The following is a 25,748-nucleotide window of genomic DNA, read 5'->3' on the forward strand; positions in this document are numbered from 1 at the left end:
AAATAAGGAAATGTAAATACAAATAGAAGTGTTAAGTTGTTAAATTATATATAAGATTAATATATAAGATTAGACACAGCCAGAATTACTGAACATACATATCAAGAAAGATATGTACGCTGTTTGGAGTTTCAATGTGTGTTCACTGTAACTTGCAAATCCTCAGATCTATGCTTCTCCAAGTTCAATTAAACGTTCTTCTTGAGTCAGAATTTTAATATTTATCTTTCTGTTTTCTTCCAGAGTTTTTAATAGCTAAAAAAATGGCTAAGGAAACCTCCATCTCAGAGTTCCTGCTCCTTGAATTCTCTGTGGTACGGGAACATCAGATCCTTCACTTCTTTTTATTTCTGGCATTGTACCTAGCCACAGTCACAGGGAATCTCCTCATCATCTCTGCAGTGGCTTTTGACCGCCGTTTGCACACTCCTATGTACTTCTTTCTCGTGAATTTGACCTTGCAGGACATTGGCTCAGTTTCAGTCATTATCCCCAAATCCATGTTCAATTTCCTCTTGAATACCAGAGACATTTCTTATTCTGGATGTGTAGTTCAAGTTTTCTTTTTGGTGTTCTTTGTGGGGTCTGATGTTTTTCTCCTCACTGTTATGGCATATGACCGGTATGTTGCCATTTGCAATCCCTTACAATATGAAGCAGTGATGAACAGACAAGCTTGTACCCAAATGGTTGCCAGTGTATGGATCACTGGCCTTCTTCATGGTGCACTGCACACAGGTGGCACTTTTGCTGCAACTTTCTGCTCCAATGTTGTTAATCAGTTCTACTGTGAAATCCCACATTTGCTTAAGATCTCATGTGGTAGCTCATATGTCATTGAAGTTGGTGCTCTTGCAGTCAGTGTGATTGTACAGTTTGGTTGTTTTGTCTTCATCATTGTTACATATGTGCTGATCTTTTCTACTGTGCTGAGAATGCCCTCTATTCAGGGAAGGCAAAAGGCCTTTTCCACTTGCCTACCACATCTCATTGTTTTCTCTACATTTATAGTCACTGGGTGGTTTGCTTACCTGAGGCCTCCCTCTCAAACACCGTCTGATCTAGATTTGGCATTAACTGTGGTCTATACTTTTGTCCCACCCATGATGAATCCCATTATTTATAGCATGAGGAACAAGGATATCAAGGTTGCCCTGTCAAAACTATTTGTTGGGCTGGACTCAGCTGAGAAAATCTTGCCTGGTTTTTGTGTGTCTGTCTGAATGTTGTGTCTGTTCAGTTACTCTCTTTTACACGGGGGACAGATATTTCAGTTGGGCCTACAGTTGAGGTAGAAACAAAATCTGGTTCTCTTACTTTAGACACCAGTACACATTCCAGTGCAGGGAATCAAGGATATAGGTACGGGGGGGGGAGTTCTCGGGTTCAGACCCCCCCATTGCATGTCCAAAGCTCCACCCCCCGTCTGTGGGTTTTTGTATTTTTAAAGTGTTTTTTTATTTTGGCCTGCAGGGGGTGAGGTTTTTAGGCTAGTGGCACCAAAATTTCAGGCTATTGTCAGGTGACACTCCTGATGATACCAGCCAGGTTTGGTGAAGTTTGGTTCAGGGGGTCCAAAGTTATGGACCCCCAAAGGGGTGCCCCATTCCCCATTGTTTCCAATGGGAACTAACAGGAGATGGGTTTACCTATTTGAGGGTCCATATCTGTGCACCCCTGAATCAAACTTCACTAAACCTAGGTGGTATCATCAGGATAGTCTGCTGCTGATACCACCCCGGTTTTGTCCAGGGGGTACAAAGTTATGGACTCCCAAAGCAGATGCCTCCATCACCCATTGTTTCCAATGGAAGCTAATAGGAGATGGGAGCTACACCTTTGAGAGTCCATAATTTTGGACCCCATGAACCAAACTTCACCAAACCTGGGTGGTATCTAGAGTTGGCAGATCGGATCCGGCCGAACTGCAGTTTGGCCCGAGATCCGCTAGTTCGGAGTGTTTTAGACCGGCAAAGGTCCGATCCTGCTCCCTTGAACTATGCTCGATCCGAACGCCAGTGGTTCGGATCGGGCCCTTCCCCCACCGGGCCCTTCCCCCACCCGAGCGGCGGCTCTTCCGAGCCAGCCGGGGAAAAACTTTAAAGCGGCAGGCGGCTGCACCCTCCCCAGACGCTTCCTTCCATACGGAAGGATTTCCAGGGGGGGGACAAACAACCACCCACCCACCCCCTCCGGCAGCGGCGGCGGCGCGCCTCCCACCCACCACCCCAGCCGAAACTGCTCCCTTCCAAGCCCCTGATCTGCACGCACACACAAGTTGTGTGCGTGCGCGGGGATCGGAGCTTGGAAGCCCCAGGGGCGACTTTGGGGGAAGGGGAGGGGCTGGCTAGCGGGGCTAGGGAGGGTTGATGGGGGCTCAAGCCCCCAATCACCCTCCCTCGGCACCCTTGCCAGCCCTGCAGCCTTCAAGCCCCTGATCTGCACGCACACACAAGTTGTGTGCGTGCGCGGATGGGGCTTGGAGGCTGCAGGGGCGACTTTGGGGAAGGGGAGGGGCTGGCTAGCGGGGCGAGGGAGGGTTGATGGGGGCTCAAGCCCCCAATCACCCTCCCTCGGCACCCTTGCCAGCCCTGCAGCCTTCAAGCCCCTGATCTGCACGCACACACAATTGTGTGCGTGCGCGCGGATCGGGGCTTGGAGGCTGCAGGGGCGACTTTGGGGTTAGGGGAGGGGCACACAAGTGTAAGCACCCCCCACACACACAAGTGTAAGCACCCACCCACCCATGCCACCCTTCCCACCCAGTTTCCCAACCAATCCCCAGTAAAAAAGATACCCCACTTACCCACTGTCCAGAAGATTTCTCCATGTACTGCTGAAAGAAAATGCAGGAAGTTAAAGTGCTGCAAAAGTATTGTAAAAAAATTAATACACAATCAAAGACACCCCCCCCCCAGTTTCTAACCAACTTTGCCCCAAGAATCTCCCTCAACCTCCCTTGTTTGCATTGCCCCCCCCCCAGAAGAGCAGATGGGATAAAGAAGACCTGTATTGCATTATTATTTTTTGCTTGGACTCCCCTGCCTTGGATAATGGGTGGGGGAAGAATTAGGCCAAATAAAAGGAAACACTTCTTCACTCAACCTGTGATTGGTGTTTGGAATATGCTGCCACATGAGATGATGATGGCATTGGCCACTCTCCTGGATAGCTTTAAAAGGGGTTGGACAGATTTATGGAGGAGAAGTCGATCTATGGCTACCAATCTTCTTGATCCTCCTTGATATGAGATTGCAAATGCCTTAGCAGACCAGCAGCAGAAGGCCATTGCTTTCACAGTCTGCCTGTGAGCTCCCAAAGGCACCTGGTGAGCCACTGTGAGTAACAGAGTGCTGGACTAGTTACGAACATAAGAACATAAGAACTAGCCTACTGGATCAGACCAGAGTCCATCAGACTGAGTCCCTACAGACACCTTAAAAGTTGGTGGAATGGAGAGAGTTCTGTGATTAGGCCAAGGAATGTTGAAATCAGAAATTTTGAAATCTGTGTTGCACTGTGATATTTTCAGTATAAGTGGTTTTCCAAATTGTTGCTTCCTTTGTGCTGGCTCCTGCAGTATTGATGTGGTGACTGCGTGGCATCATGCTTGGTAGCAGAGTCAGTTGTGTCCCCGGCTTGAAGTGTATTGCACAGTGGCTTCATTTTAAGAGGTGGAGGTTTGTAGGGTTTTCCGGGCTGTGTGGCCGTGGTCTGATAGATCTTGTTCCTAACATTTTGCCTGCATCTGTGGCTGGCATCTTCAGAGGTGTATCACAGAGAGAAGTCTATTACACAGTGTCCAGTGATTGAGCAGGCTTCATGTGTAGGAGCAATGGTGAGACACAGTAAGCCCCTCCAAGTTCTATGGTGGGAAAAATTATTTTTTCCCCACCATAAATTTCAATGGGGCTTGCAGTTATGCCCAGCTGCCTCAGTGCTGGAGATATTATTGAGGGCTCTTGCGTGTGTCTTGCTCTGGGTGGGGGCACTTATTTTCTGTAGGGCTGCTGGTGTGAGTCTCCTGAAAGGAACCAGCCAGCTTGGCTAAAGTTTACGTGGGAGGGGCAAATGCTGTGGGCATCCATTGGAATGTGAACCTGATGCCTTAGCAGACCAGGTGCTCAGGAGCAGCAGCAGCAGCAGAAGGCCGTTGCTTTCACATTCTGCATGTGAGCTCCCAAAGGCACCTGGTGGGCCACTGCGAGTAGCAGAGTGCTGGACTAGATGGACTCTGGTCTGATCCAGCAGGCTAGTTCTTATGTTCTTATGTTCTTATGTACACAGTTTCAATGGGAGTCAATGGGTGATAAAGGACCACCTGTTAGAGGGTCCATAACTTGGGCCCCCCTGAACCAAACTGCACCAAACATGGGGTGCATGATCATAATAGTGTCTTGAAGACACCCTAATAGTTTGGTGATTATATCTTTAAAAATGCGCCCCCTGCAGGCACCCCAGGAATTCCCCCATTGAAAGCAATTGAAAAAATTCAATGCAAACCACAGAATCTTGGGCAAACATCCTGGGGTGCCTGCAGGGGGCGTATTTTTAAAGGTATCGGCATGGAAATTGCAGGGTATCTTTGGAATACTGTTCTGATCATTCATCCCAAGTTTGGTGCATTTTGGTTTAGGGGGGCCCAAGTTATGGACTCTCAAAGATAGCCCCTACATTCCATTGGCTCCCATTGAAAACAATGGAATATAGGGGCTATCTTTGAGGATCCATAACTTGGGCCCCCCTGAATCAAACTGCACCAAACCTGGAATGAATGATCAGAACAGTATTCCAAAGATACCCTGCAATTTTCAAGCCGATAACTTTAAAAATGCGCCCCATGCAGGCCAAAACAGGGAAAAACAGCAAAAAAATAAAAACGAACCCAAGAATCTCGGAAATTCGGGTGTATCCGAGCCTGGCAGGCTCGGATAGGGGGGGATCCGACCCCATACATCCGAACTGGACCCGAATCCGAACCGGGGCTGAATTTTTTTCCCATTTACCAACCCTAGTGGTATCATCAGGAGTATCCCAAAGATATCCCAAAGATACCCTGAAAGTTTGGTGCTGCTAGCTTAACAATTGTACCCCTGACAGCAGGCACCCCCCAATTTTTTCCAGATTCTCTTTTTAAATCCACCCCATTCAGCATGGATTTAAAGGGAGAATCTGAGGTCCCCAGTTAAAACATTGAAAGTAATGTTGTTTAAGGGTGGGGATAATCCACCCCAAAACAGCATCACTTTCAATATTGTTTTATCTGGGGACCTCAGATTCTCCCTTTAAGGTGGATTTAAAAGGAGAATCTGGGCTCCCTAATTTAAACACTATTGAAAGTGATGCTGTTTGGGGGTGGATTCCAGCATCACAGCAGTCGCCCATGGTGTGTGTGTGCGTGCGCGCGCAAACCTCAAATTTTGCACTGAGCTCCATTTTCCCTAGCTTCTGCCTGGAGGGGAGAGAGAAGGGACTGCCAGCTGCCAGCTGGGAGCCCAGCTGGTGGGGGAGGCGGGGTGGGTGGGTTACGGGAGTCTGCCATCCCCTTGCCTCGGATAACTGCTTTTATAAGCACTTAGGCTGGGGGTGAGGCTTGGGGAGGCATGTCCATGCACACAGAGGCAGGTGGGGGCGTGGCCTCGCCCCCGAACACCCCCCCACAAAAAATCTATACCTACGTCACTGCAGGGAATGTTAGAATATTTAGCTGCTATATCTTCTTTCTGCCAAACTTCCATGTAAACAGATAAATCAGTGGTAAACTCTGAATTCTGTAGGAAATGGAAAAGGCTGTATTATAGGACAACTTACATATTTTTAAGGAATTTTGTTCCTCATCAAAAAGCTGCACATCTCCATGAGTTGTCAAATTAAATGCTCCATGCCAGGGAAGTTGACTTAAAACATAATTACCAATAAAGCAGGGTGTATTTGGGCTCCTTTTTTCTCTAATTTGTTCTTAAATTATTTTGCTCCATTTCTTTCTAAAGTTGATGGACATAGTTCTGGACTAGGCTCAGTCCATACACCCTTACTCCTTTATGGTGATGATGCAGTTTTGCTGTCCTGAACACAAGTGGGCTTAAAACATTTGCTGAATTGTTGTGTTGAATATTGTTTGATAAATACATTGGAACAAAATTTTGAGAAATCAAAAGTCCTTGTCTTCACTGAAACTTGGAAATTTCACAATTGAAGAATGAATGGTAAAGCATAGAGCAGGTTAAGAAGTTTAAATACCTAGGTATCTATTTTCAGTGTAATGCATTTTGGATCCTTCACCATAGATAAGCCAGTTATCTGTGGTGGAATGCTTATCTACCTGAGACCTATACCCCATCCCTCTCCACACATCAACTTGGCATTTGCTGTCATATATTCTGTACTTCCACGCATGATGAACCCTGTAATTTACAGCATGAGAAACAAGGAGATAAAGCTTGCAATGTGCAAACTTTTACACTTGAAGTAGTTTGGTCAGAATACTTTTTTTTAGTTTATCCTGTAAAAACATAATCAATATGCTTTTTAGTGAGGGTTAGCAATGAAAAATAAGTAGAATCATGGTGGATTAAGCCTGGTGGATTAGACCTGGTCATTTAGCCCAGCATCCTGTCTCATAGAAGACAAAAATGGTGACCCTGGAGAACCAATAAACAGGGCCTTTTTAAAAGAATCCCCATAAATCAAGTTGTTTCTTTCTCAGACTGAGACCTGCTATTAGAAGAAAATTTTAATGCAGTAACGGAGTCAACCTTGGATAGAGGCATGAAAAGAAAAAGAATAAATCCTTCAGTAAAACACTTAGGCCGTTTCCGCTGCAGTGAAGCAGTGAAGGTCGGCGTTAGTGCCCGACCAGGCGCTAGGACCGTCCATGGGCGAGTCCTGAAACTTAACCGGGCAGTGGCGCCGCGGAGTGCCGGTGCCCGGCTGACCCAGCTTGTCCCTGGGCCTCCAGCGGTGCAGGGCAGGGGGGCGTGTCCCCAGGCCTCGGTGATGCTCCAGAGGCCCAGGGACAAGATAAGTGCCATGTGGGGGAGGCGGCGTGAAGCCGCTGCCGTTCGCTCGGCAGCGGCTTCCGCGGCGATCAACTCCCAAGCGCTTCCCAGCATCTGCCGGCTTCAGGCGGTGAGCCGCGAGGGCAGCGCGGCTACGCTGCAGCTGCGCCCCCTGTGCGAATGGCAGCCTGGAGACGGCGTTTTTACCGTCTCCAGGCTATCATTTTACGGCCTTAGTTTTCTCTCCCCCCCCAACCCCTTTATCCCTTTTTCAGTTAATAGATATTTGGAGGATACATTATCAGTCTGAGAAAGATACTTAGTATTCACAAGTTCACAATACCTTTCCCAGGATGATTTAGTTTTGATCTCAACATTATTGGCAAATGAGATAAGTGATATAAAATAAATAGTGTTATTTATGCAGACCATGTCTCAATTTACTTAGGCCCCTTCCACACACGCAAAATAATGCATTTTCAAACCACTTTCACAACTGTTTGCAAGTGGATTTTGCCATTCCGCACAGCTTCAAAGAGCTCTGAAAGCAGTTTGAAAGTGCATTATTCTGCATGTGCGGAATGAGCTTTAGTTATAGTCAAAACTTTTTTTTAAAAAAAAAGTCATGGCATTTAAATGGAGTATTAAGGAATAATCTTAAAATTAAGAAGAACTTGGTAAAAACATGGTGTTTTTCTTTACACTCACTCCAGCAGATGGGCCAGACACTCAAGCGCCAGTCATCCCTCAGCCCCTCCGCAGCAAAAGCTGGATGTTCTGGCTGCAGTGGATCTGTGCTGGCATCCAGAATGGACATCAGCAGGGGGAAGGGGGCTGGATCATTCCTGGGGGTGAAGACTATGTTAGTTGACTTCTACTCTGGGTTTGTGGCCCATTGTGCTGCAGTCCCAGTCCTTTTGGGTGGTGTAAATCCATTAGTCCCATGAAGAGCTTTCCAGTTGCAGGGAGGATTTTTGCTTTTTTTTTCTCCTTTCCTGCACCTCCAGCTTCTGCGTTGCTCTGTAAGCTGGAAAAGAACAAACTTATGCAAATTGACCTATACTCCCTCCATTTTAAAATAAATCATTTAGATCAGTGGTTCTCAACCTGGCGGTCGGGACCCCTTTGGGGGGGTCGAACAACCCTTTCACAGGGGCCGCCTAAGACTCTCTGCATCAGTGTTCTTCATCTGTAAAATGGATAAATGTTACGGTTGAGGGTCACCACAACATGAGGAACTGTATTAAAGGGTTGCGGCATTAGGAAGGTTGAGAACCACTGATTTAGATGATGATTTTTTTAAAAAAAAATTGGGATGAAGAAAGTAAATTACCAGCATTAATGGTTAGGAAAAAAGAATCAGTTATTGGGAAAAATAAAGGATGGATCAATTGCATCAATTAACAGCTTCATTTTTAAAAGGTTTTTACTGAGTATTATCAGCAATCATATAAGGCTTGTGCTCCAGATATAGATAGAATTAAAAATTTCCTAAGTAAACTTAAAATACTTAAATTGGCTAAGGAACAGAAAAGGTTAATGGATGAAAAAATAAATTTCCATGAAATGATTATAGTAAATCAAAACCTCAAATCAAATAAAGCAGTTGGATCTGATTGTCTTATGCTGGTGTTTCTTTAACCCCTTGTGTTTAATAAAATTACCCACCAATAACATATTTGAATTGGGATGTTTACGTGAAACATGGATAAAAAGTAAAATTATGGCTATTCTTAAACCTCTACAAGCCCCTAACATTACTAGTTCCTACAGGCCTATTAGTTTGCTAAATTTAGATTGCAAAATTGTAGCATCTATATTAACCAATTGGATGAAATGTATAATTGATTGGTATATACCATCTGAGCAGACTGGTTTCACACCAGCACACCGTATAACAACAAGCATAAAAATTTGAAAGACATACAATAATATTCCTGCATTCCTGCATTCCACAATAAAAAGGCAAGTTCAAATATTAGTGGGTAAAATTAGAACTTTATTCATGACAGACCAGTCATAGCAGTGTCACTTCACAGCTTCTTAAGTGTGGGGTACTGTAATTAATGGTAGTCAAGTAGTCAAATCTTCAGATTAACTAGTTTATCAGACACAAACTTCAGCCCGCTCTTTTATGTTGGTGATTTCTCTGATCCTTCTCCATAAGCCAGTATGAAGCAGCGTACAAAGTAAAACAGGACATGAAGATAGACCCCATCATTTTTATTTTATTTATTTATTTATTTATGTTTCAAATTTCTATCCCGCCCCGTCCCCGAAGGGCTCTGGGCGGCGCACAACATATAATGGATACAATAATAAAATATCATAAATAAACTAAAACTTATAAAAGCAGTGAAACTAACTACACATTAACATTTAAAATGTGAAATGAGTAAAAGCACAAGTATAGGTATAGGTGGCGCCCGATACCTAATATCAAATACTTCCCCCTAGAGATAAAAGGCATCCGACCCCAATTTAAAACCTACCCCCATGGGGGGGATGGCAGGACCCCTCAATATGGGGAGCCTGATGTAACTGGCCTAGGGGCAGGGCAGTAAGGGGGCACCATGTCAGCAGCTGGACACTCCAAAGGCCCGGTGGAACAACACAGTCTTACAGGCCCTGCGGAACTCACCCAGGTCCCACAGGGTGGACAGCTGGAGGAAGGGTGTTCCCACCAGGCGGAGGCCAGTGCCGTAAAGGTCCTGGCCAGCGTGGAGGCCAACCCATCATAGAAGGGCGAGGGCCACCAGTAAAAGTTGGCCTCTGCAGAAGCGCAGAGGCCGAGTTGGGACATATGGGGTGATCACGGTCGAGATACGAGGGTCCCAGGCAGCGCAAAGAAGCCTTAAAGGTCAAAACCCACACCTTGAAGATGATTGAAGATTGACCCGGGGAGCCAATGCAGCTGTCGCAACACAGGCTGGATGTGTTCTCTGAAGAGCCTCCTGTGAGCAGGCGTGCTGCATGTTGGACCAATTTTAACTTCGAATCAAGCGCGGGAAAGGCTGGCGTACAGCGAGTTACAATAGTCCAGCCTGGAGGTGACCGTTGCATGGATCACAGTGGCCAGATCCGCCTGGGAGAGGAAGGGAGCCAACCGCCAGGCCTGGCGAAGATGGAAAAATGCAGTCCGGGTTGTATGGGCCACCTGGGTCTCCGGTAGAGAGCGAATCAGGTGGACCCCCAGACTGAACAGAGAGTCGTGGCAATGAGACCCCCCCTCCCACGGCGGCTGGAAATCCCCTAACCTCACCCCTGCGGTCCTAGCCAGAGGATCTCCATCTTCGATGGATTCAGTTGCAACCTGCTCTGCTGCAACCAACCAGCTACCGCCTCCAAACAATGCTGGAGAGCGCGGGGCAACATCCCCTCCATCAACAGAATGGGCTGAGTGTCATCAGCATATTTATGACAGATCAGCCCAAAGCTCCGCACCAACTGGGCAAGGGGTCGCATATAAATGTTAAATAATGGCGGGGATAGCGGCTCCCTGCGGTGCTCGCACTGAAGCGGGCACCTCGGGAGGCTTCATCCCGCACCACACTTGCTGACTCCGGTCGGAGAAAGCGAGGCAATCCACTGAAGGACAGTGCCCCGTACGGAGCGGCCAGGCCCGGTCAAGGTTATGATCGACCATATCAAGCGCTCGCGGTAAAGATCTAACAAAACCAGCAGCGCCCGATCCACGCTAGTCGAGTTGCATCGCGGGCGTGTCTGTGATGGCGATGAAGCGGTCTCCGTCCATGCCCAGCACGGAAGCGGACTGGAAGAGTGCCGAAGCGATCGTCATCCAGGAAACCCTGAAGCTGCTCCAACACCACTCTCTCAATTACCTTCCCCAGAAGCGAAGATTAGAGCCGAGGCATTGGTGGCCAGATCACCTGGATCTAGCGATGGTCTTTTCAAGAGTGGAAGTAGGACCACTGCCTCCTTCAACCCATCCGGAAAGACCCTTGCTCAAAGGCCATTGATGATGTTCAACAGATGGGAATTGGTAGCTCCGCGGCAAGCTTTATAAGCCAGGAGGGGCCGCGGATCCAGAAGGACAGGTAGTAGGTCTAACAGCAGCCAAGGCCCTGTCCTTGGCCCGGCTTCGAGCAGGGAGAACTGGGCCAAACTTGGGCCGAAGGCGGCAAAGAGAGCCTCCAGTTCACTAATTGTAGATAGCGTGGCGGGAAGGTCCAGTGATAGCGTGACTTTATCTGCAAAAAAGCTCATGAATGCCTCACAGCTAATAGCCAATGCGATGATTTGTAGACCCCTTCCGAAGGAGGTCAAGGAGCCGAAGATTATCTGAGGAAAATAATTAATTGCGCCGAGGCGGGGAGCTAGCAAGGCGCAGAGAGGAGGAGAAGAAAGCCTCTTAGCTCCTTAGATTTACTTCTATCTCATAGGCGCTTCATAAGCGTCCTATAAGATGTTGGCACTTAGCGAAAGCCTCCGTCCGCGAGATTTCCGCCACACTTTCGCTTCTGATGCGTCTAAAATTAAGCATCCGTTTCATATGAAACAGCTCACCGGTATACCAAGGGAGCCTGCCGAACAGAGAGGCGAAAGGGCGCGGGAGCTGTAATCCTCGATGGCATCGGAGAGCTGAAGGAGTTCCAGTCCTCCACCTGCTCATCGAGAGGTGTGCCGGCCGGGTTCAGGGGTCCCGCGAGCATATCTTAGGAAACCAATGTCGGATCCCATAAGTTCTCAGCGGTAGACATATAATCAACCCTGCGCTTAGAGCGGGTTTGAAATTAGCAGAGGGCCATCAGAAGACCTTCAAAGCGTGTCATGGTCCAGACTTCATGGCATTCTCATCCGTGAAGGATATGACCATATTAACCCCCAAACCAAAGACCAAATCCAGCGTGTGAAAAGCCGGCCTCATGAGGTGTGGGCCAGAACTTTACCAAAGGAGAGGCCTAGATGCATGCATAGGATGACACACCAGGTCCGCTTGGCCGAAATACCTGTAATCATGGTTGAAACAAGGAATGAAAATAGTAAAAAGTCACCATACAAATCTCAGCAAGAGCATAAAATTGTATAGCATCTTAAAAGGAGTATCCTAGAATAGCTTTCAGGCTACAAGCAAACTGTAAAAAAGCAAGAATTTAGAAGAATCAACCCCTTGACAGAAAACAAAATTGATCTGGCACCTAATAAACAGTAAAATAGGTGCTCTCACCCCTTTGCAGACTTTGGCATGACCTGGCACATTTGACAAATCTCCAGGAATTACTAGAAACAATGCTTGCTGGGATTGTATAGATGTGTGCAACAGCCAAGGGCTTTTCTAGGTTCTTTTGTTTTTTTTTCTTTTACTGTGGACCTACAAAGAGAGGTTTTCTTAACTTTTTGATATTTTGCACACACTGCTTCATGAATATCCTTGTTTCTGAGGCTAAGTAAATTAGGTGGATTCAGGACTGGGGGTAAAAGCAGCATATAAAAAAACAGCAGAGCAGGTCGACGGCAATTGGGAGAGGAGAGGGGCTTTGGGCGGGCCTCATGTATGAAAACCAGCTGTGAGAATGAAATAAGGAAAACTTGCATCAAATTAGGGGGGAATGCAAGTAGAGAGGAGCTTTTGTATCTTTCGCTCCCTGAACTGATGGAATTCCTTTCAGCATGGCTGAGAAGATGTAGCCATAGGAAACAAAGATGAACACAAAGGCAAGAAGGGAATCACAATTAATCCAAGAACAAATATCAGGACTTGATTAAGCTTCTGCTTATCCGTTGCAAAGAGATCTTTTTTGTAGCTGAGGGATATCACAAGAAAAAACTGCTCAATAATATTGGACCACACAGAAGTTTAAAACTAAATGTAATACTAGTTTCTGCTAAAAGCATGGGATCCAGCACTGCTGGTCCAGGAAGCAGCTGCCAGGTGAGAGCAGGTTTCCCAGTTCATGATTAACATATACTGTAGAGGATGGCAAATTGCTACATAGCGGTCATAAGCCATGATGGTAAAAGCAGAGCTAGCTCAGCACCAGCAAAAGTTATCACTAAGAAAATCTGTGCAGCACACCCATAGAAAGGTGAGATCAGCTTGCTGTTTGTTAAAGGAGGCAACCATGGATTTGGGAACAGTGGGTGGAAATAAAGCATATAATATCTGAAGAAGGATAGAAGTTCACTTAGAAAAAAAAAGTACATAGGGATGTGAAGCTGGTGACTGAGGAACACCAGTGTGATTATGAGAACATTCCCAGAGAGGGCTATGACATATATGGACAGAAATATCACAAAATGCAATATCTGTCCATTGGGGTCCTCAGAAAAACCCTTCAGAAGGAACTCCATAACTGTGGATTGGTTTGACATTTTGTTTGAAAATATTCTGTGAAAAGAAAGAAAGTCATTAATGGAAAAAACATTGTTTTGTAAAACATTGTTGTCCACTTAAACTGCTGGTGGTCAAGTCACAATCAGTTTATGGCAACCCTATAAGGTTTTCAAACCAAGAGACAAAAAGAGGTGGTTTGCCATTGCCTGTCTTTGCATAGCTTTTGTGGATTTCCTTGGTAGTCTCCCAACCAAATACTAACCGTTTTTTCCTTATTTATTCTCACAGCTGATTTCTTTTGAGATCTAATGAGATCAGATTAGCTTGGGCAATCCATGTCAGGGTTTTACATTATGCTGCACTGAATAATAATCAGTGTAATCCAGTGCAAATTTATATCCAAATTTACTGAAGTCAAAGTCAAAGGGCTTCGAACAATATAATTCTAACCAACATCCCTTTCAGACTGACTCTTTAAACTGTTTTGGCTTCTGGAAAGAAAAGGATTTTTAAAAGATTTCAAACTTTTTATCTATTTTTTTTAAATCCCTCTTAGATGTATATCCAATATGGTGAGGAAATTTGGGAGGTAACAATGTGTGTCAGTGAAGCTGACAGCAATATTGAACTGAAGGAGTTCAGACTCTGTCAAAAGGCTAAACTCCTAGCATTGTTATTCAAGATGGAATGGTCATAGCTGAGACACCAGACTCCCATGCATGTACCCCTTGAGGAACCAATGGCCACACCAGCAGAAGAGAACTGTTCCAATTGTGATTGGCCATGAAATCTTTGATGGGTAGCTACTGAGCAGCAGAAGTAGTGGAAGGTGAAACTGGTGTTAATTCTTTTGTAGAGAACTGCAGTTGTACTTTGGCTAACTCTGGCTAGTACTGAACAGAAGGTGGCAACGGTAAACTACTTCTGATAATCCCTTACTTAAAAAACCTGTGATGTTTAATTTTTGTCTTGAGAAACCAAAGCAGAGTTAAGGAGTCCTTTATGAAAGGAATGTAAGATTTCAATTAATGTTTAACCATAGCATACATTATACTGTCATTTAATATTGTAATACATCTATCATAATGTATTTCTTAGTCATATCTACTTCCCTCAGCATTAAGAAGAGTACAGAAATCAGACAGCACTGCTATTTCCTGTTTCTTTTACTAAAGAAGGCTGATGCTTGGGAAGAGAAATGAAAAAATTTAAATTATATTTTTATCTTTAACAGAGTAACATGAACAACAGCAGACACAACATGACTGTGATGTTTTTCTTGAATATGATAACAAAGAAAAAAAACCTTATCTAATTTCTGTAGGAAAATTAATGTTTTTTTAAATGCTATTGTTACATTATACTTATGCTTTTGCCCAAGGTATACAGTGTCATGTTTGAAAGTCACAAAAACACTGTTTTGAACCCAACTTTTGAACTAGATAGACTCATTGATCCATTTTAAAATATCTCCCAACATTTTTATTTTCCTCAGTTAAAATCTTTCCATGAATCATAATCTTTCTATGATCTCAAATGACTGACCGAGGGAAAGAAAGTGTTTACCTGTTCCTGTGTTTTCACTTGTTCCTGGAAGTAAGGAGATGGGACCACACGAGAGAGATTTAGCCATGCAAATACTTATATGTGATGCAAGGGCTGACTCTGTAGAACTATATATTATATCTCAGGAGTTGATACAGTAGAACTGATTAACACTGTTGCTTTTCAACTCTCTGAAGGTTTATCAAAAGCAGGACTTTGCTGTTCAGAATGTTGGAGATAGCATAGTAGAGTCATCAGGTAATGGCCTGAATGCCTTGTTCTGATTAGCCCTGAGGGAGTCAGATTTATACCTTATTGATTATGGATGAGCACAGGGGGTAACAATAGACCTGCTGGATGTTTCTCTAAGGACATGCTGCATGCAAGCTGGATGGCCAGCATTTTCTTCTTCTTCTTACTCTACAAGCCCCAGATTGCTAAAACAGCATCCTGCAGTCCTGAGCAACCTCACTGATACCTACTGCTCTGATGGGAAAACCTGATGACATTTCTGTGAATGGCAGATATGGGCTCAGTCAATCACAATCTCCCATACTAGCCAAGGCAATCAGATGTCATGCAGCCTTCTTTTATGTCATAAACTTTCCTGGAATTGCAGCACTACTAACCAGAATATAGGAAGAAAAGACTTGCCAGCAATGCAACTCCGCAGGGCTAGTGGCTCAGGGCATATGAACAATCACCTGCTGATTCCAAAAATCAATTCTCTGTGGCTGTTTCCTAAGACTACTTGGACATTGGAAGCAGCTGGGAAGGCACAGAGCTCAATGTTAGACTATGAGCCCAGCATTCAAATCTGTGGCTTGGCATTTTTTGGACTCAGGTTCAAAAGATCCAAAAAACCTGGAAGAAGTTTTTTTTTTTAAAAAAAAAAAAGAAAAAGTGGGAGGCTGGTTTCTTTTGGCTTCTTTTGGAAATTTCCAGGTTTTTTAAACCTAAACCTGAAAAATACTGAAAAAAAAATGGTGCACACCCATAGTATCTAGTCTAGGGGTAATTACATCACCTCCATACTTCTCCCCAAAATAAAAAAAGTGTTCTCCAATCATTCACAGAGAACATACTTAGCTTTCTTGACTGCCATACCAGGCGCAGAGCACCTATTTTTACTCCCAGTTGTTTCAGATCTTTCCCTATTACAGGAATCAAATCTTGATTTTTCTGTGGCACCAGGAATGGCTATAGATTGTTTAAAGAGAAAAAACCCCCTGAAAGTAGGATTCATTCCATGATTTTTCTATACGTACAATCAATTCATATGAAAACGGATTTCTAATGTAGTATTTAATGTACAGCAAGTCTATGTTCATTAATCTATCATTCCTGCATTCCACTATAAAAAGGCAAGTTGAAATAATGGGTTAAATTAGCACTTTATTAATGACTGACTAGTCATAGCAATGCCACTTCACAGCTTCTTCAGTGTGGGGTACTGTAATTAATAGTAGTCAAATAGGCTACCAGCCTTCAGATTAACTAGCTCACCAGATAAACACTTCAGCCCTCTTTATGTTGTTGATTTCTCTGCTGCTTCTCCATGCAGCCAGTATGAAGCAGCATACAAAGTAAAACACAACATGAACATAGAGTCTGTAAAGGTTGAAACAAGGGCTCTTTCCACACGAACCATAAACAGCGCCCTGGGGACAGCAAAAACGCTGTCCCCAGGGAGCCGTTCACACGGGGGGCACAGCTTCTGAGCAGCCGTTTCCCCACCTCGCTTCCCCAGCAAGGTTTTGGGAAAACGGCAGCTTCCAGTTGCTGCCATGCGAATGGCAGCGGCTGGAAGGCGCCATCCCTCCCCCCTTTCCCCATCGCGGCCATCTGTTTCTGCGGCCATCTGCCGCGTCGCCAAGGCCTGGGGACACGACCCCCTGCCCTGCGACTCCGGAGCAGTCTAGCAGGGCAGGGGTGTCAGCCTTGGTGACTACGCCGGATGGCTGCAGAGATAATTAAGTCGGTGGAAGCGTTTGGGCAGCGTGGCACTGTCGTCCCGGTAGTTTCAGGAACCGTTCATGCGAACGGTCCCAGGGGGGTTGGGTCAGAGTCATGTACCCCCATCGTGGCCGTGCAGAAATGGCCAAGGAATGAAAATAGTAAAAAGTCAGCATACAAATCTCAGCAAGAGCATAAAATTGTATAGCATCTTAAAAGGAGTATCCTAGAATAGCTTTCAGGCTACAAGCAAACTGTAAAAAAGCAAGAATTTAGAAGAATCAACCCCTTTGACAGAAAAAAAATGTTTTGATCTGGCACTTAATAAACAGTAAAATAGGTGCTCCCTCCCCTTTGCAGACTTTGTCATGACCTGGCACATTTGAATAATCTCCAGGAATTTACCAAAACAATGCTTGCTGTGTGTATAGATGTGTGTGAGAATCAGTGCTTTTCAGTTCCTTTGTTTTTCTTTACCATGGACCTACAAGAAAGTTTTTAACTTTTTTTGATATTTTGCACACTGCTTCTTGGATATCCTTGTTTCTGAGACTATAAATGATTGGATTCAAGACTGGGGGTAAAACAGCATACAAAATAGCAGAGAGCAGGTCGACAGTGGGAGAGGAGAGGGCTTTGGGCCTCATGTATGAAAACCCAGCTGTGAGAATAAATAAGGAAAACACTGTCAAGTGGGGAATGCAAGTAGAGAAGGCTTTGTATCTGCCCTGAACTGATGGAATCTTCAGCACGGCTGAGAAGATGTAGCCATAGGAAGCAAAGATGAACACAAAGCAGAAGGCATCTACAGTGAGTGAAATAACAAGGATCAGGACTCGATTTGCTTCTGTATCCGTGCAAGAGATCTTTTGTAGCTGAGGGATATCACAGAAAAACTGCTCAATAATATTGGACCCACAGAAGTTTAAACTAAATGTAATACTAGTTTCTACTACAGCATGGATCACACTGCTGGTCCAGGAAGCAGCTGCCAGGTGAGAGCAGGTTTCCCAGTTCATGATTAACATATACTGTAGAGGATGGCAAATTGCTACATAGCGGTCATAAGCCATGATGGTAAGCAGAGCTAGCTCACCACCTGCAAAAGTCATCACTAAGAAAATCTGGGCAACACACCCATAGAAAGAGATCAGCTTGCTGTTTGATAAGGAGGCGGCCATGGATTTGGGAACAGTGGTGGAAATAAAGCATATATCTGAGAATGATAAGTTCAGCAGAAAAAAGTACATAGGGGTGTGAAGCTGCTGATTGAACAACACCAGTGTGATTATGAGAGCATTCCCAGACAGGGCTATGACATAAATTGACAGAAATATCACAAAATGCAGTATCTGTCCATTGGGGTCCTCAGAAAAACCCTTCAGAAGGAACTCCATAACTGTGGATTGGTTTGACATTTGGTTTGCTTGAAATATTCTGTGAAAAGAAGGAAAGTCATTAATGGAGGAAATGTTTGAAGAAACATAGTAATCTACTTAAACTATTGATGGTCAAGACACAATCAGTTTCTGGCAACCATATAAGGTTTTCAAACCAAGGCTGATTCCGCATGGGCCAAAAACAGCAGTGTGAAAACAGTGTGAAAACAGTATAAACCCTTTTACACTGTTTTAAACCCTTTTACATTATTTTCACCCCGTTTTCACACTGCTGTTTTTGGCCCATGCGGAATCAGACATAGAGACAAAAAGAGGTGGTTTGTCATTGTCTTTGCATATTGTCTTTGCATACTCATTGTGGATTTCCTTGGTAGTCTCCCAACCAAATACTAACCAGTATTTTCCTTATTTATTCTAACAGCTGATTACTTTTGAGATCCAATGAGATCAGATTAACTTGGACAATTCATGTCAGTGGGTTACACTATTATATGCTGATCAATATTCAGGGTAATGTAGTCCAATGCAAAGTTACACTCAAATTTACTGAAGTCAAAGGGCTTAGAACAATATAATTCTGACCAACATCCCTTTCAGACTAGCTCTATAAATTGTTTTGGCTTATGGAAGAAAATGAATTTTAAAAATATTTCTAAAGATATTTTTTATAGAAAAAACCTCTTAGATGTACACCTAACATGGTGATGGAGTTTGTGAGGTAAGGGTATGTGTCAGTGAAGCTGAGATCTATACTGTGAAGGAGTTCAGACTCTGTCAAAAGGCTAAACTCCTATCAGAGTTACTCAAGATGGGGTGGTCACAGCTAAGACGACAGAGTAAAATGCATGTACCCCCTTTAGGAAGAAATGGCCATATCAGCAGAAGAAAACGAACAATTCAAATTGTGATGGAGACCAAGAAATCCTTGAAGGGTAGCTACTGAGCAGCAGAAGCAGTGGAAGGTGAAACTGGTGGAGATTCTTTTACAGAGAATGGCAGTGACACTTTGGGTAACTCTGGTTAGTACGATACAGAAGGTGGCAATGGTAAACTACTTCTGATCATCTCTTGCCAGGAAAAAGAAGTATAAGAAGAAGAAGAGTTTGGATTTGTATCCCATCTTTTTTCTCCTGTAAGGAGACTCATGGTGGCTTAAAAACTCCTCCCCACAACAGTCACCTTATGAGGAAGGTGGGCCTGAGAGAGTTCTGAATAACTGTGACTAACCCAAGGTCATCCAACAGGAATGTAGGAGTGTGGAAATACATCTTGTTCACCAGAGAAGCCTCTTCCTCTCAGGTGTAGGAGTGGGGAATCAAACTGATTCTCCAGATTAGAATCCACCTGCTCTTAATCACAATGCCATGTTGGCTTTCATCTGGAACCAATGATGTTTCATTTTTGTCTTTGGAAACTATAGCAGATTTAAGGAGCACTTATTAAAGGAAAGCAAGATTCCAATGATTGTTTAAACACAGCATGCATTATACTATAGTTTTAATATTGTAATTTATCTATAATAGTGTATTAGTTTGCCACATCTACTTCTCGCAGCATCAAGAAGAATACAGAAATCAAACTGAACTAATATTTCCTGTTTCTTTGACTAAAGAAGGTTGATCCTTGGAAGAAAGGAAAGAATCTTCATCTTTAACAGAGTATGATGAACAACAACATACAAAATATGGCTGTTATGTTTTTCTTGAAGATGACAACAAAGAAAAAAACCCTAATCTATTATCTGCAGGATAATTATTTTTTTAAAAAATGTTACGGTTACTTTATTATTATGCTTTTTATTCAAGATATGCACTGTCATGTTTGAAAGTCACAAAAACACTGTTTTGAACCAAACATTTGAATGGACAGACTCATTGATCCTTTTTTTTAAAAAAAAATCCTCCCAATGTTTTATTTCTGTTAAATCTACCATAAATCATCATGTTGCTATGATCAAATGACTGGAGGAAAAAAGTTTTTACATGTACCTGTTGTTGTTTTTTCATTTGTTCCTAGAAATAAGGAGATGGAAACACATCAGACAAATTTAGCCATGCAAATTCTGAAAAGTGATGTAAGGGCTGAGTCTGTCGAACTATGTATTATATCTCAGGAGCAGATACAGAAGAACTAATTAACACTGTTGCTTTTCAACTCTCTAAAGATTTATCAGAATGGGGACCTTACTGTTCAGAGATTGGAAATGTTCTGATTAGTCTTCAGGGAACCAGATTTATACCTCACTGATGGTTGATGAGCATAGTCATAACAATAAAGTTGCTGGATGTTTCTCTATGGACATGCTGCATGCAAGGTAGATGACCCATGTGGTGTAATAGTTAAGAGTAGGTGGATTCTAATCTGGAGAACAGGTTGAATTCCCCACTCCTCCACCTGAATGGCAAAGTCTTATCTGGTGAACCAGATGTTCCTGGTGAAACAGGAACACTCTCAGCTCCACCTACCTTACAAGGAGTCTGTTGTGGGGAGAGGAAGGGAAAGGAGCCATGAGTCTACTTACAGGAGAGAAAAGTGGGGTATACATCAAAACCCGTATTCTTATTATTATTCTACAAGCCCCAGATTGCTAAGTAAGCATCCTGACATCCTGAGCAACCTCACTGACACCTACTGCTTCAATAGGAAAACCTGATGACATTTCTGTGAATGGCAGATATCCATATTGGCCAAGGTCATCAGATGTCATGCAGCCTTCCATTACGTCATAAGCCTCTGTGGAATTGCAGCACTATTAACGTGAAGACAGGAAGGGAAGACTTGCCAGCAATGCAACTTCACAGAGCTAGTGGCTTGGGGCATATGGACACTCACAAGGCACTAGGGCTTCCAACCATCAGGTGGTTAATAAAAATCTTCTGGAATTCCACATTATCTCTATTCCCCTAGAGCAGGGGTAGGGAACCTGCGGCTCTCCAGATGTTCAGGAACTACAATTCCCATCAGCCTCTGTCAGCATGGCCAATTGGCCATGCTGGTAGGGGCTGATGGGAATTGTAGTTCCTGAACATCTGGAGAGCCGCAGGTTCCCTACCCCTGCCCTAGAGGAATATAGAGAGTAACTATATGGGATTATACAATACGGAACTCCCTCTTCTCCTGAAGTCTTATCATTTCCAGACTCCCGCCCAAATATTTTGAGGAATTTCCCAAATTTGAGTCAGCAACTCTACCAATCAGTGGCTCAGGAATACTTATATGGCTGGCAAGTAGCTCTTGGCATATGATCCATCTTCCAGTCTCCAGGAATGTTTCCACCAGGATCTGGCAACTGTACCCTGACATTCCTCACAAGTGACCAGCCTCACATACCTCACAAGTAGTCTGTTATGGGGAATGGAGGGGAAGGCAGCCCTGTACTCAGTCATTTCCAGTGACTTCACTTTCCCTCCATCAGTTACCCTCTGCAATGTGGGTTACACTGTTTTCTATTATGTTTAACATTCTTGTCCCAGCTCTGGGAAGTTTGGGGCATTGGACCAGATTTATTGTGGAGGAAGGTCATGCCTGCCTGCTTATCTACCCCATTTTGGGGACTCCATTAAGGGTTTGGGAAGTGGAGCCATGCAGTGGCATGCCCAACTCAGGGACTGCCACTTTGCTCAACTTCCAGAGGCCCTTAGCTATGTGGTACTTCTGGGCTCACCATGCCACATTCAGCCCTAGGAAGCATGCTTTGGAGGTGTCCATCATTCAACAGGAAAGTTGCCTGATGCCTGGATCCACGCCATATGTCATGCCAATACTCCAATGGATATAATTAATAAAGCTCTGGATGATTGATGTCTTCCGGGATCTCTTCCTTCCCCTGTTCCTCCTCCCCCCCTCCTCTCCCACCCTTAGGATCTCAACTAATTTCAGACTGCTGATATGTTGAGACCAAATTTCCAAACACTAAACCAATAGTAATTATTCACCTCCCGAATAACAATGTTTTTACCTGTCACTACAATTGGACTGTTAATTACTTCAAAAAGGGCCAGAAGGCATTTATAAAATGCCACTTTGGGCTGAGAACAGAAGGCATATCAGAAGTCAATGAGAAATCTACAAAGAAAAATCCGTAAGACATATAGATACAAAACTTACTAAATAAACTTATCATATAGATACATATTAATGTAATTTAACTGTAAAACAGTGAGGAATCTGCTCTCATTTGGACAGATTCCATTTGTTGTCATCTGGTAACATAGTTATTAAGTTCAGAGTATTTAAGGACCTTTTATAGAAAAAGGTCTTAACAGCTTCTTTCTTTCTTTCTTTCTTTCTTTCTTTCTTTCTTTCTTTCTTTCTTTCTTTCTTTCTTTCTTTCTTTCTTTCTTTCTTTCTTTCTTTCTATTTTTAGCTTTGGGTATTTCAATTAGATGAGCATGCAGTAGAGAATGTGTGTATGGAAGATGACAGTATTTGGTTGAGAAATACGAGAACGTCTTGTTAACATTCACCTATACATGAAAGCAGGATCCTTCTCCCCCCGCATGCATCTTTGATGTGACTGTCTATAGTCATTTTCAATAATTGGAATACGTGAACATAGTGCAATTCAAGGACGGAAGACCCAAGTAAATTCAAGTGAGCAGAATGCACTAACACTGAGAGTATAGTGGTAAGCATCTTATCTTTCAATTGGGCATCATAATAATGCTTCATTTTTACATAGACTTGTACATGTTATAGTATTGGTTTTATGTAGACTCTGTTGCTATGCTTTAACATTTTTAAATGGTTTTGGAATAGCCCAGTGGTGGCGAACCTTTGGCACTCCAGATGTTATGGACTACAATTCCCATCATCCCCTGCCAGCATGGCCAACTGGCCATGCTGACAGGGGCTGATGGGAATTGTAGTCCACAACATCTGGAGTGCCAAAGGTTCGCCACCACGGGAATAGACTGAAGTTTGGAATAGTGTGAAGAATCTACACTAACTTGATTTATATTAGTTAGTGTTCTATCAGTTCTATCAGCAAACATATTCAGCTGCTTGGTTGGATTTGTACAAAGTGTTTGCTGGTGAAAGAGGGAGAATCAACCATGAGCCTGGCCTTGGTTGGAGTGGGCAGGATATTAAGTCAAAATAAAAATAAAGAGCCCTTTGCATCACCCAGATGCTATGATAGAGAGTGTCAGACTCATGTGGATGATAGCTATCCAGTGCTGGAAGCCCACTGTGTAGGAGATCAGCGGTCAATCAGAACGGCTGGTAGAATTCATCCTAAGGAAATGAAATCAAATCACTCTGCTTTACTCAAGTCCTGGGAAGTAATGAACATTAGTTCTTTTCCTATCCGATGCTTTAAACTGAATGTTTGCTTTCATTATGCAATTAGATGTATGGGATAATTTATTTTTTATCCACATTTTAATCAAATTATTTTATAACATGTTATACATTTATAATGATTTAACAAAATTGTGGTTTTAATGTTTGAAAAAGGTAGACACACACACACACACACCTATACTACCAAATTGTTTTTTGGCTGTATAATGCAATTTTTATTTCAGTGTTCTCTCGTTTTTTGGTTTAATTTTAATGTAATGTCCATTGCATGTATTACACTGGTATTCATTTCTTTTCTTTGTTTTTTTGTTTTAATTCTGTGCTTCACTCTGAGCTTCAATGAAAAAGGTGAAATATAAATCAAGTAAATTTAGAAATAAATTGTCTATGTTTGCTCACTCAAATTGTCAATAATACCGGTGGCAAGACCAATTCAAATGGGTTGTTTTTATTTCTGACAACAAGCTGGTTCCTGTAAGTAATTCTTTCTATCTATAGTAGCTTTCATGTTGTTTTATACATCTGCATTTGCAGCAAGCCTTTCTATTGCATTCCTCATTTAAGAAATTTCCTCTCCCCCCCATTAAGTTTTCCTGAGGTCCCCCTGCTCGAGTGAATTTTTATATTATTTACTAAACAAATTGGTGAATTAAATGAATACTTTGCCTCTATTAGCTATCTAATAATTGTAAAATGCAGGGGTTAGAGTGTCAGACTAGGATGTGGGAGAATCAGCTTTAAATCTTTACTCCACCATTGAAGCTCATTGGGTAATCTTGGGCCAGTCACATACTTTGAGCCTAAAATACCTCACAACATTCTTGTGAGAATTGTAAGCCATTGTGGGTTCCTTTGAAAGAAAAGTGGGGTATAAAGGAAGTAAATGAATGAATGAATGAATGAACAGTTTCCAAACATTCTGAATTGCTTTGCCTTGAGAAAGATTCAAGGTGAAGAATGCACTTGGAGTAAAGTGAGGGGTCATTCATGAGTACTTGAGACAAAAATGAGATGTGTAAACTTTGGAGAGCTGTAAGATACCCTTTTAGAAATCTCTTCCCCATAGGTACTTGCTCCAGGATTTTCAGAATTCTCAAGCATTTGAGCACACTGATGTTTCTCTCCTCCCAAATTAGCTGACATCCATCTGCTCTTAACAGCTCACTTCTGGATTTGTTTGTGTGTGTTTTCTCTCCCCTTTTGATTGAAATGTATGTGTAAAGTGTCATCAAGTCTCAGCTGACTTGTAGCGCCCCCCCCCCCCAGGTTTTCAAGGCAAAAGACATTCAGAGGCAGTTTGCCATGCCCTGCCTCCATGAGGGCTGAGAGAGTTCTAAGAGAACTGTAAAAGACCAAAAGTTCTCCAGATTAGAGTTTTCCACTCTTAACAGCTACACCACATTAGCTCCCTAGATCCAAGGACCACAAGTTTATGAAAATATGCAGTGCCGGTACTAGTACACGTATGTGCACATGTGTGTGTGTGTGGCATGTATGAGCATCTGTTGTCTCCATCACAGTGAAGAGAAATCTAACAAAGCTGTCTGTGCTGCCCTTCTTCCTAATAGAGACCTGAAGCCGCTTACAACGTTTTCCTCTCCTCCATTTTATCCTCACAACGGTCTTATAAGGTAAGTTTATTGGAGAATGTTTGATCTCTTTGCCAGCAATAGGGGCCTCCTTCCTGCCCTTCCTGAAGCACCTGTGGAAACGGTGAGCCTGTTCCCATATGGGATTGCAATGCTCGAGACCAACAAGAGTTTCAGGGTATAAGCTTTCAAAAGCCAAAACTCCCTCAGGGAGCTTATATCCTAAAATTCTTGCTACTTTCTATGGTGCTTCTGGATTCAAATCTAACTGGGCTCAAATCTAATTGTTCTACTGAAGACCAGCATGGCTCCCTTCTGAAACGGAGTGAGTTTTGCATGTGTATGCCTACATCCATCTGTAGGAAAGGGGCAATACGTGTTCTCTTTAAAAATTAAACTGAGGACCAGGAACTGGATGAGTAATTCAAGTTTAGGGTTAAAATCACAAAGTCTGCTCTATATTTATTGAACTTAATGTGAGAATTACTGAACATACATATCAAAAAAGATATGTATGCTGTTCAGAGTTTCAATGTGTGTTCACTGTAACTTGCAAATCCTCAGATCTATGCTTCTCTAAGTTCAATTAAATGTTCTTCTTGAGTCAGAATTTTAACATTTATCTTTCTGTTTTCTTCCAGAGTTTTTAATAGCTAAAAAA

General features: G+C 43.2%; 2 protein-coding genes across 2 annotated transcripts; one reads left to right on the plus strand and one right to left on the minus strand.

The window, feature by feature from the left end:
• The first annotated feature begins 263 nt into the window (after window positions 1-263).
• Window positions 264-1,223, plus strand: LOC125444096 (olfactory receptor 14A16-like). Its single transcript, XM_048516534.1, has one exon. It carries the CDS (start codon window positions 264-266, stop codon window positions 1,221-1,223), a length of 960 nt encoding a protein of 319 aa, XP_048372491.1.
• Window positions 1,224-10,695: 9,472 nt separating this feature from the next.
• Window positions 10,696-18,224, minus strand: LOC125444097 (olfactory receptor 14A16-like). The gene is made up of 2 exons (XM_048516535.1): window positions 17,283-18,224; window positions 10,696-10,770 (listed from the first exon to the last, which is right to left on the minus strand). The coding sequence occupies exons 1-2, from the start codon at window positions 18,210-18,212 to the stop codon at window positions 10,696-10,698; spliced, it is 1,005 nt and encodes a 334-aa protein (XP_048372492.1). The 5' UTR covers window positions 18,213-18,224.
• Between the last annotated feature and the right edge of the window lie 7,524 nt (window positions 18,225-25,748).

This window comes from Sphaerodactylus townsendi, linkage group LG15 (genome assembly GCF_021028975.2).
Source record: "Sphaerodactylus townsendi isolate TG3544 linkage group LG15, MPM_Stown_v2.3, whole genome shotgun sequence".
NCBI classification, from domain to species: Eukaryota; Metazoa; Chordata; class Lepidosauria; order Squamata; family Sphaerodactylidae; genus Sphaerodactylus; species Sphaerodactylus townsendi.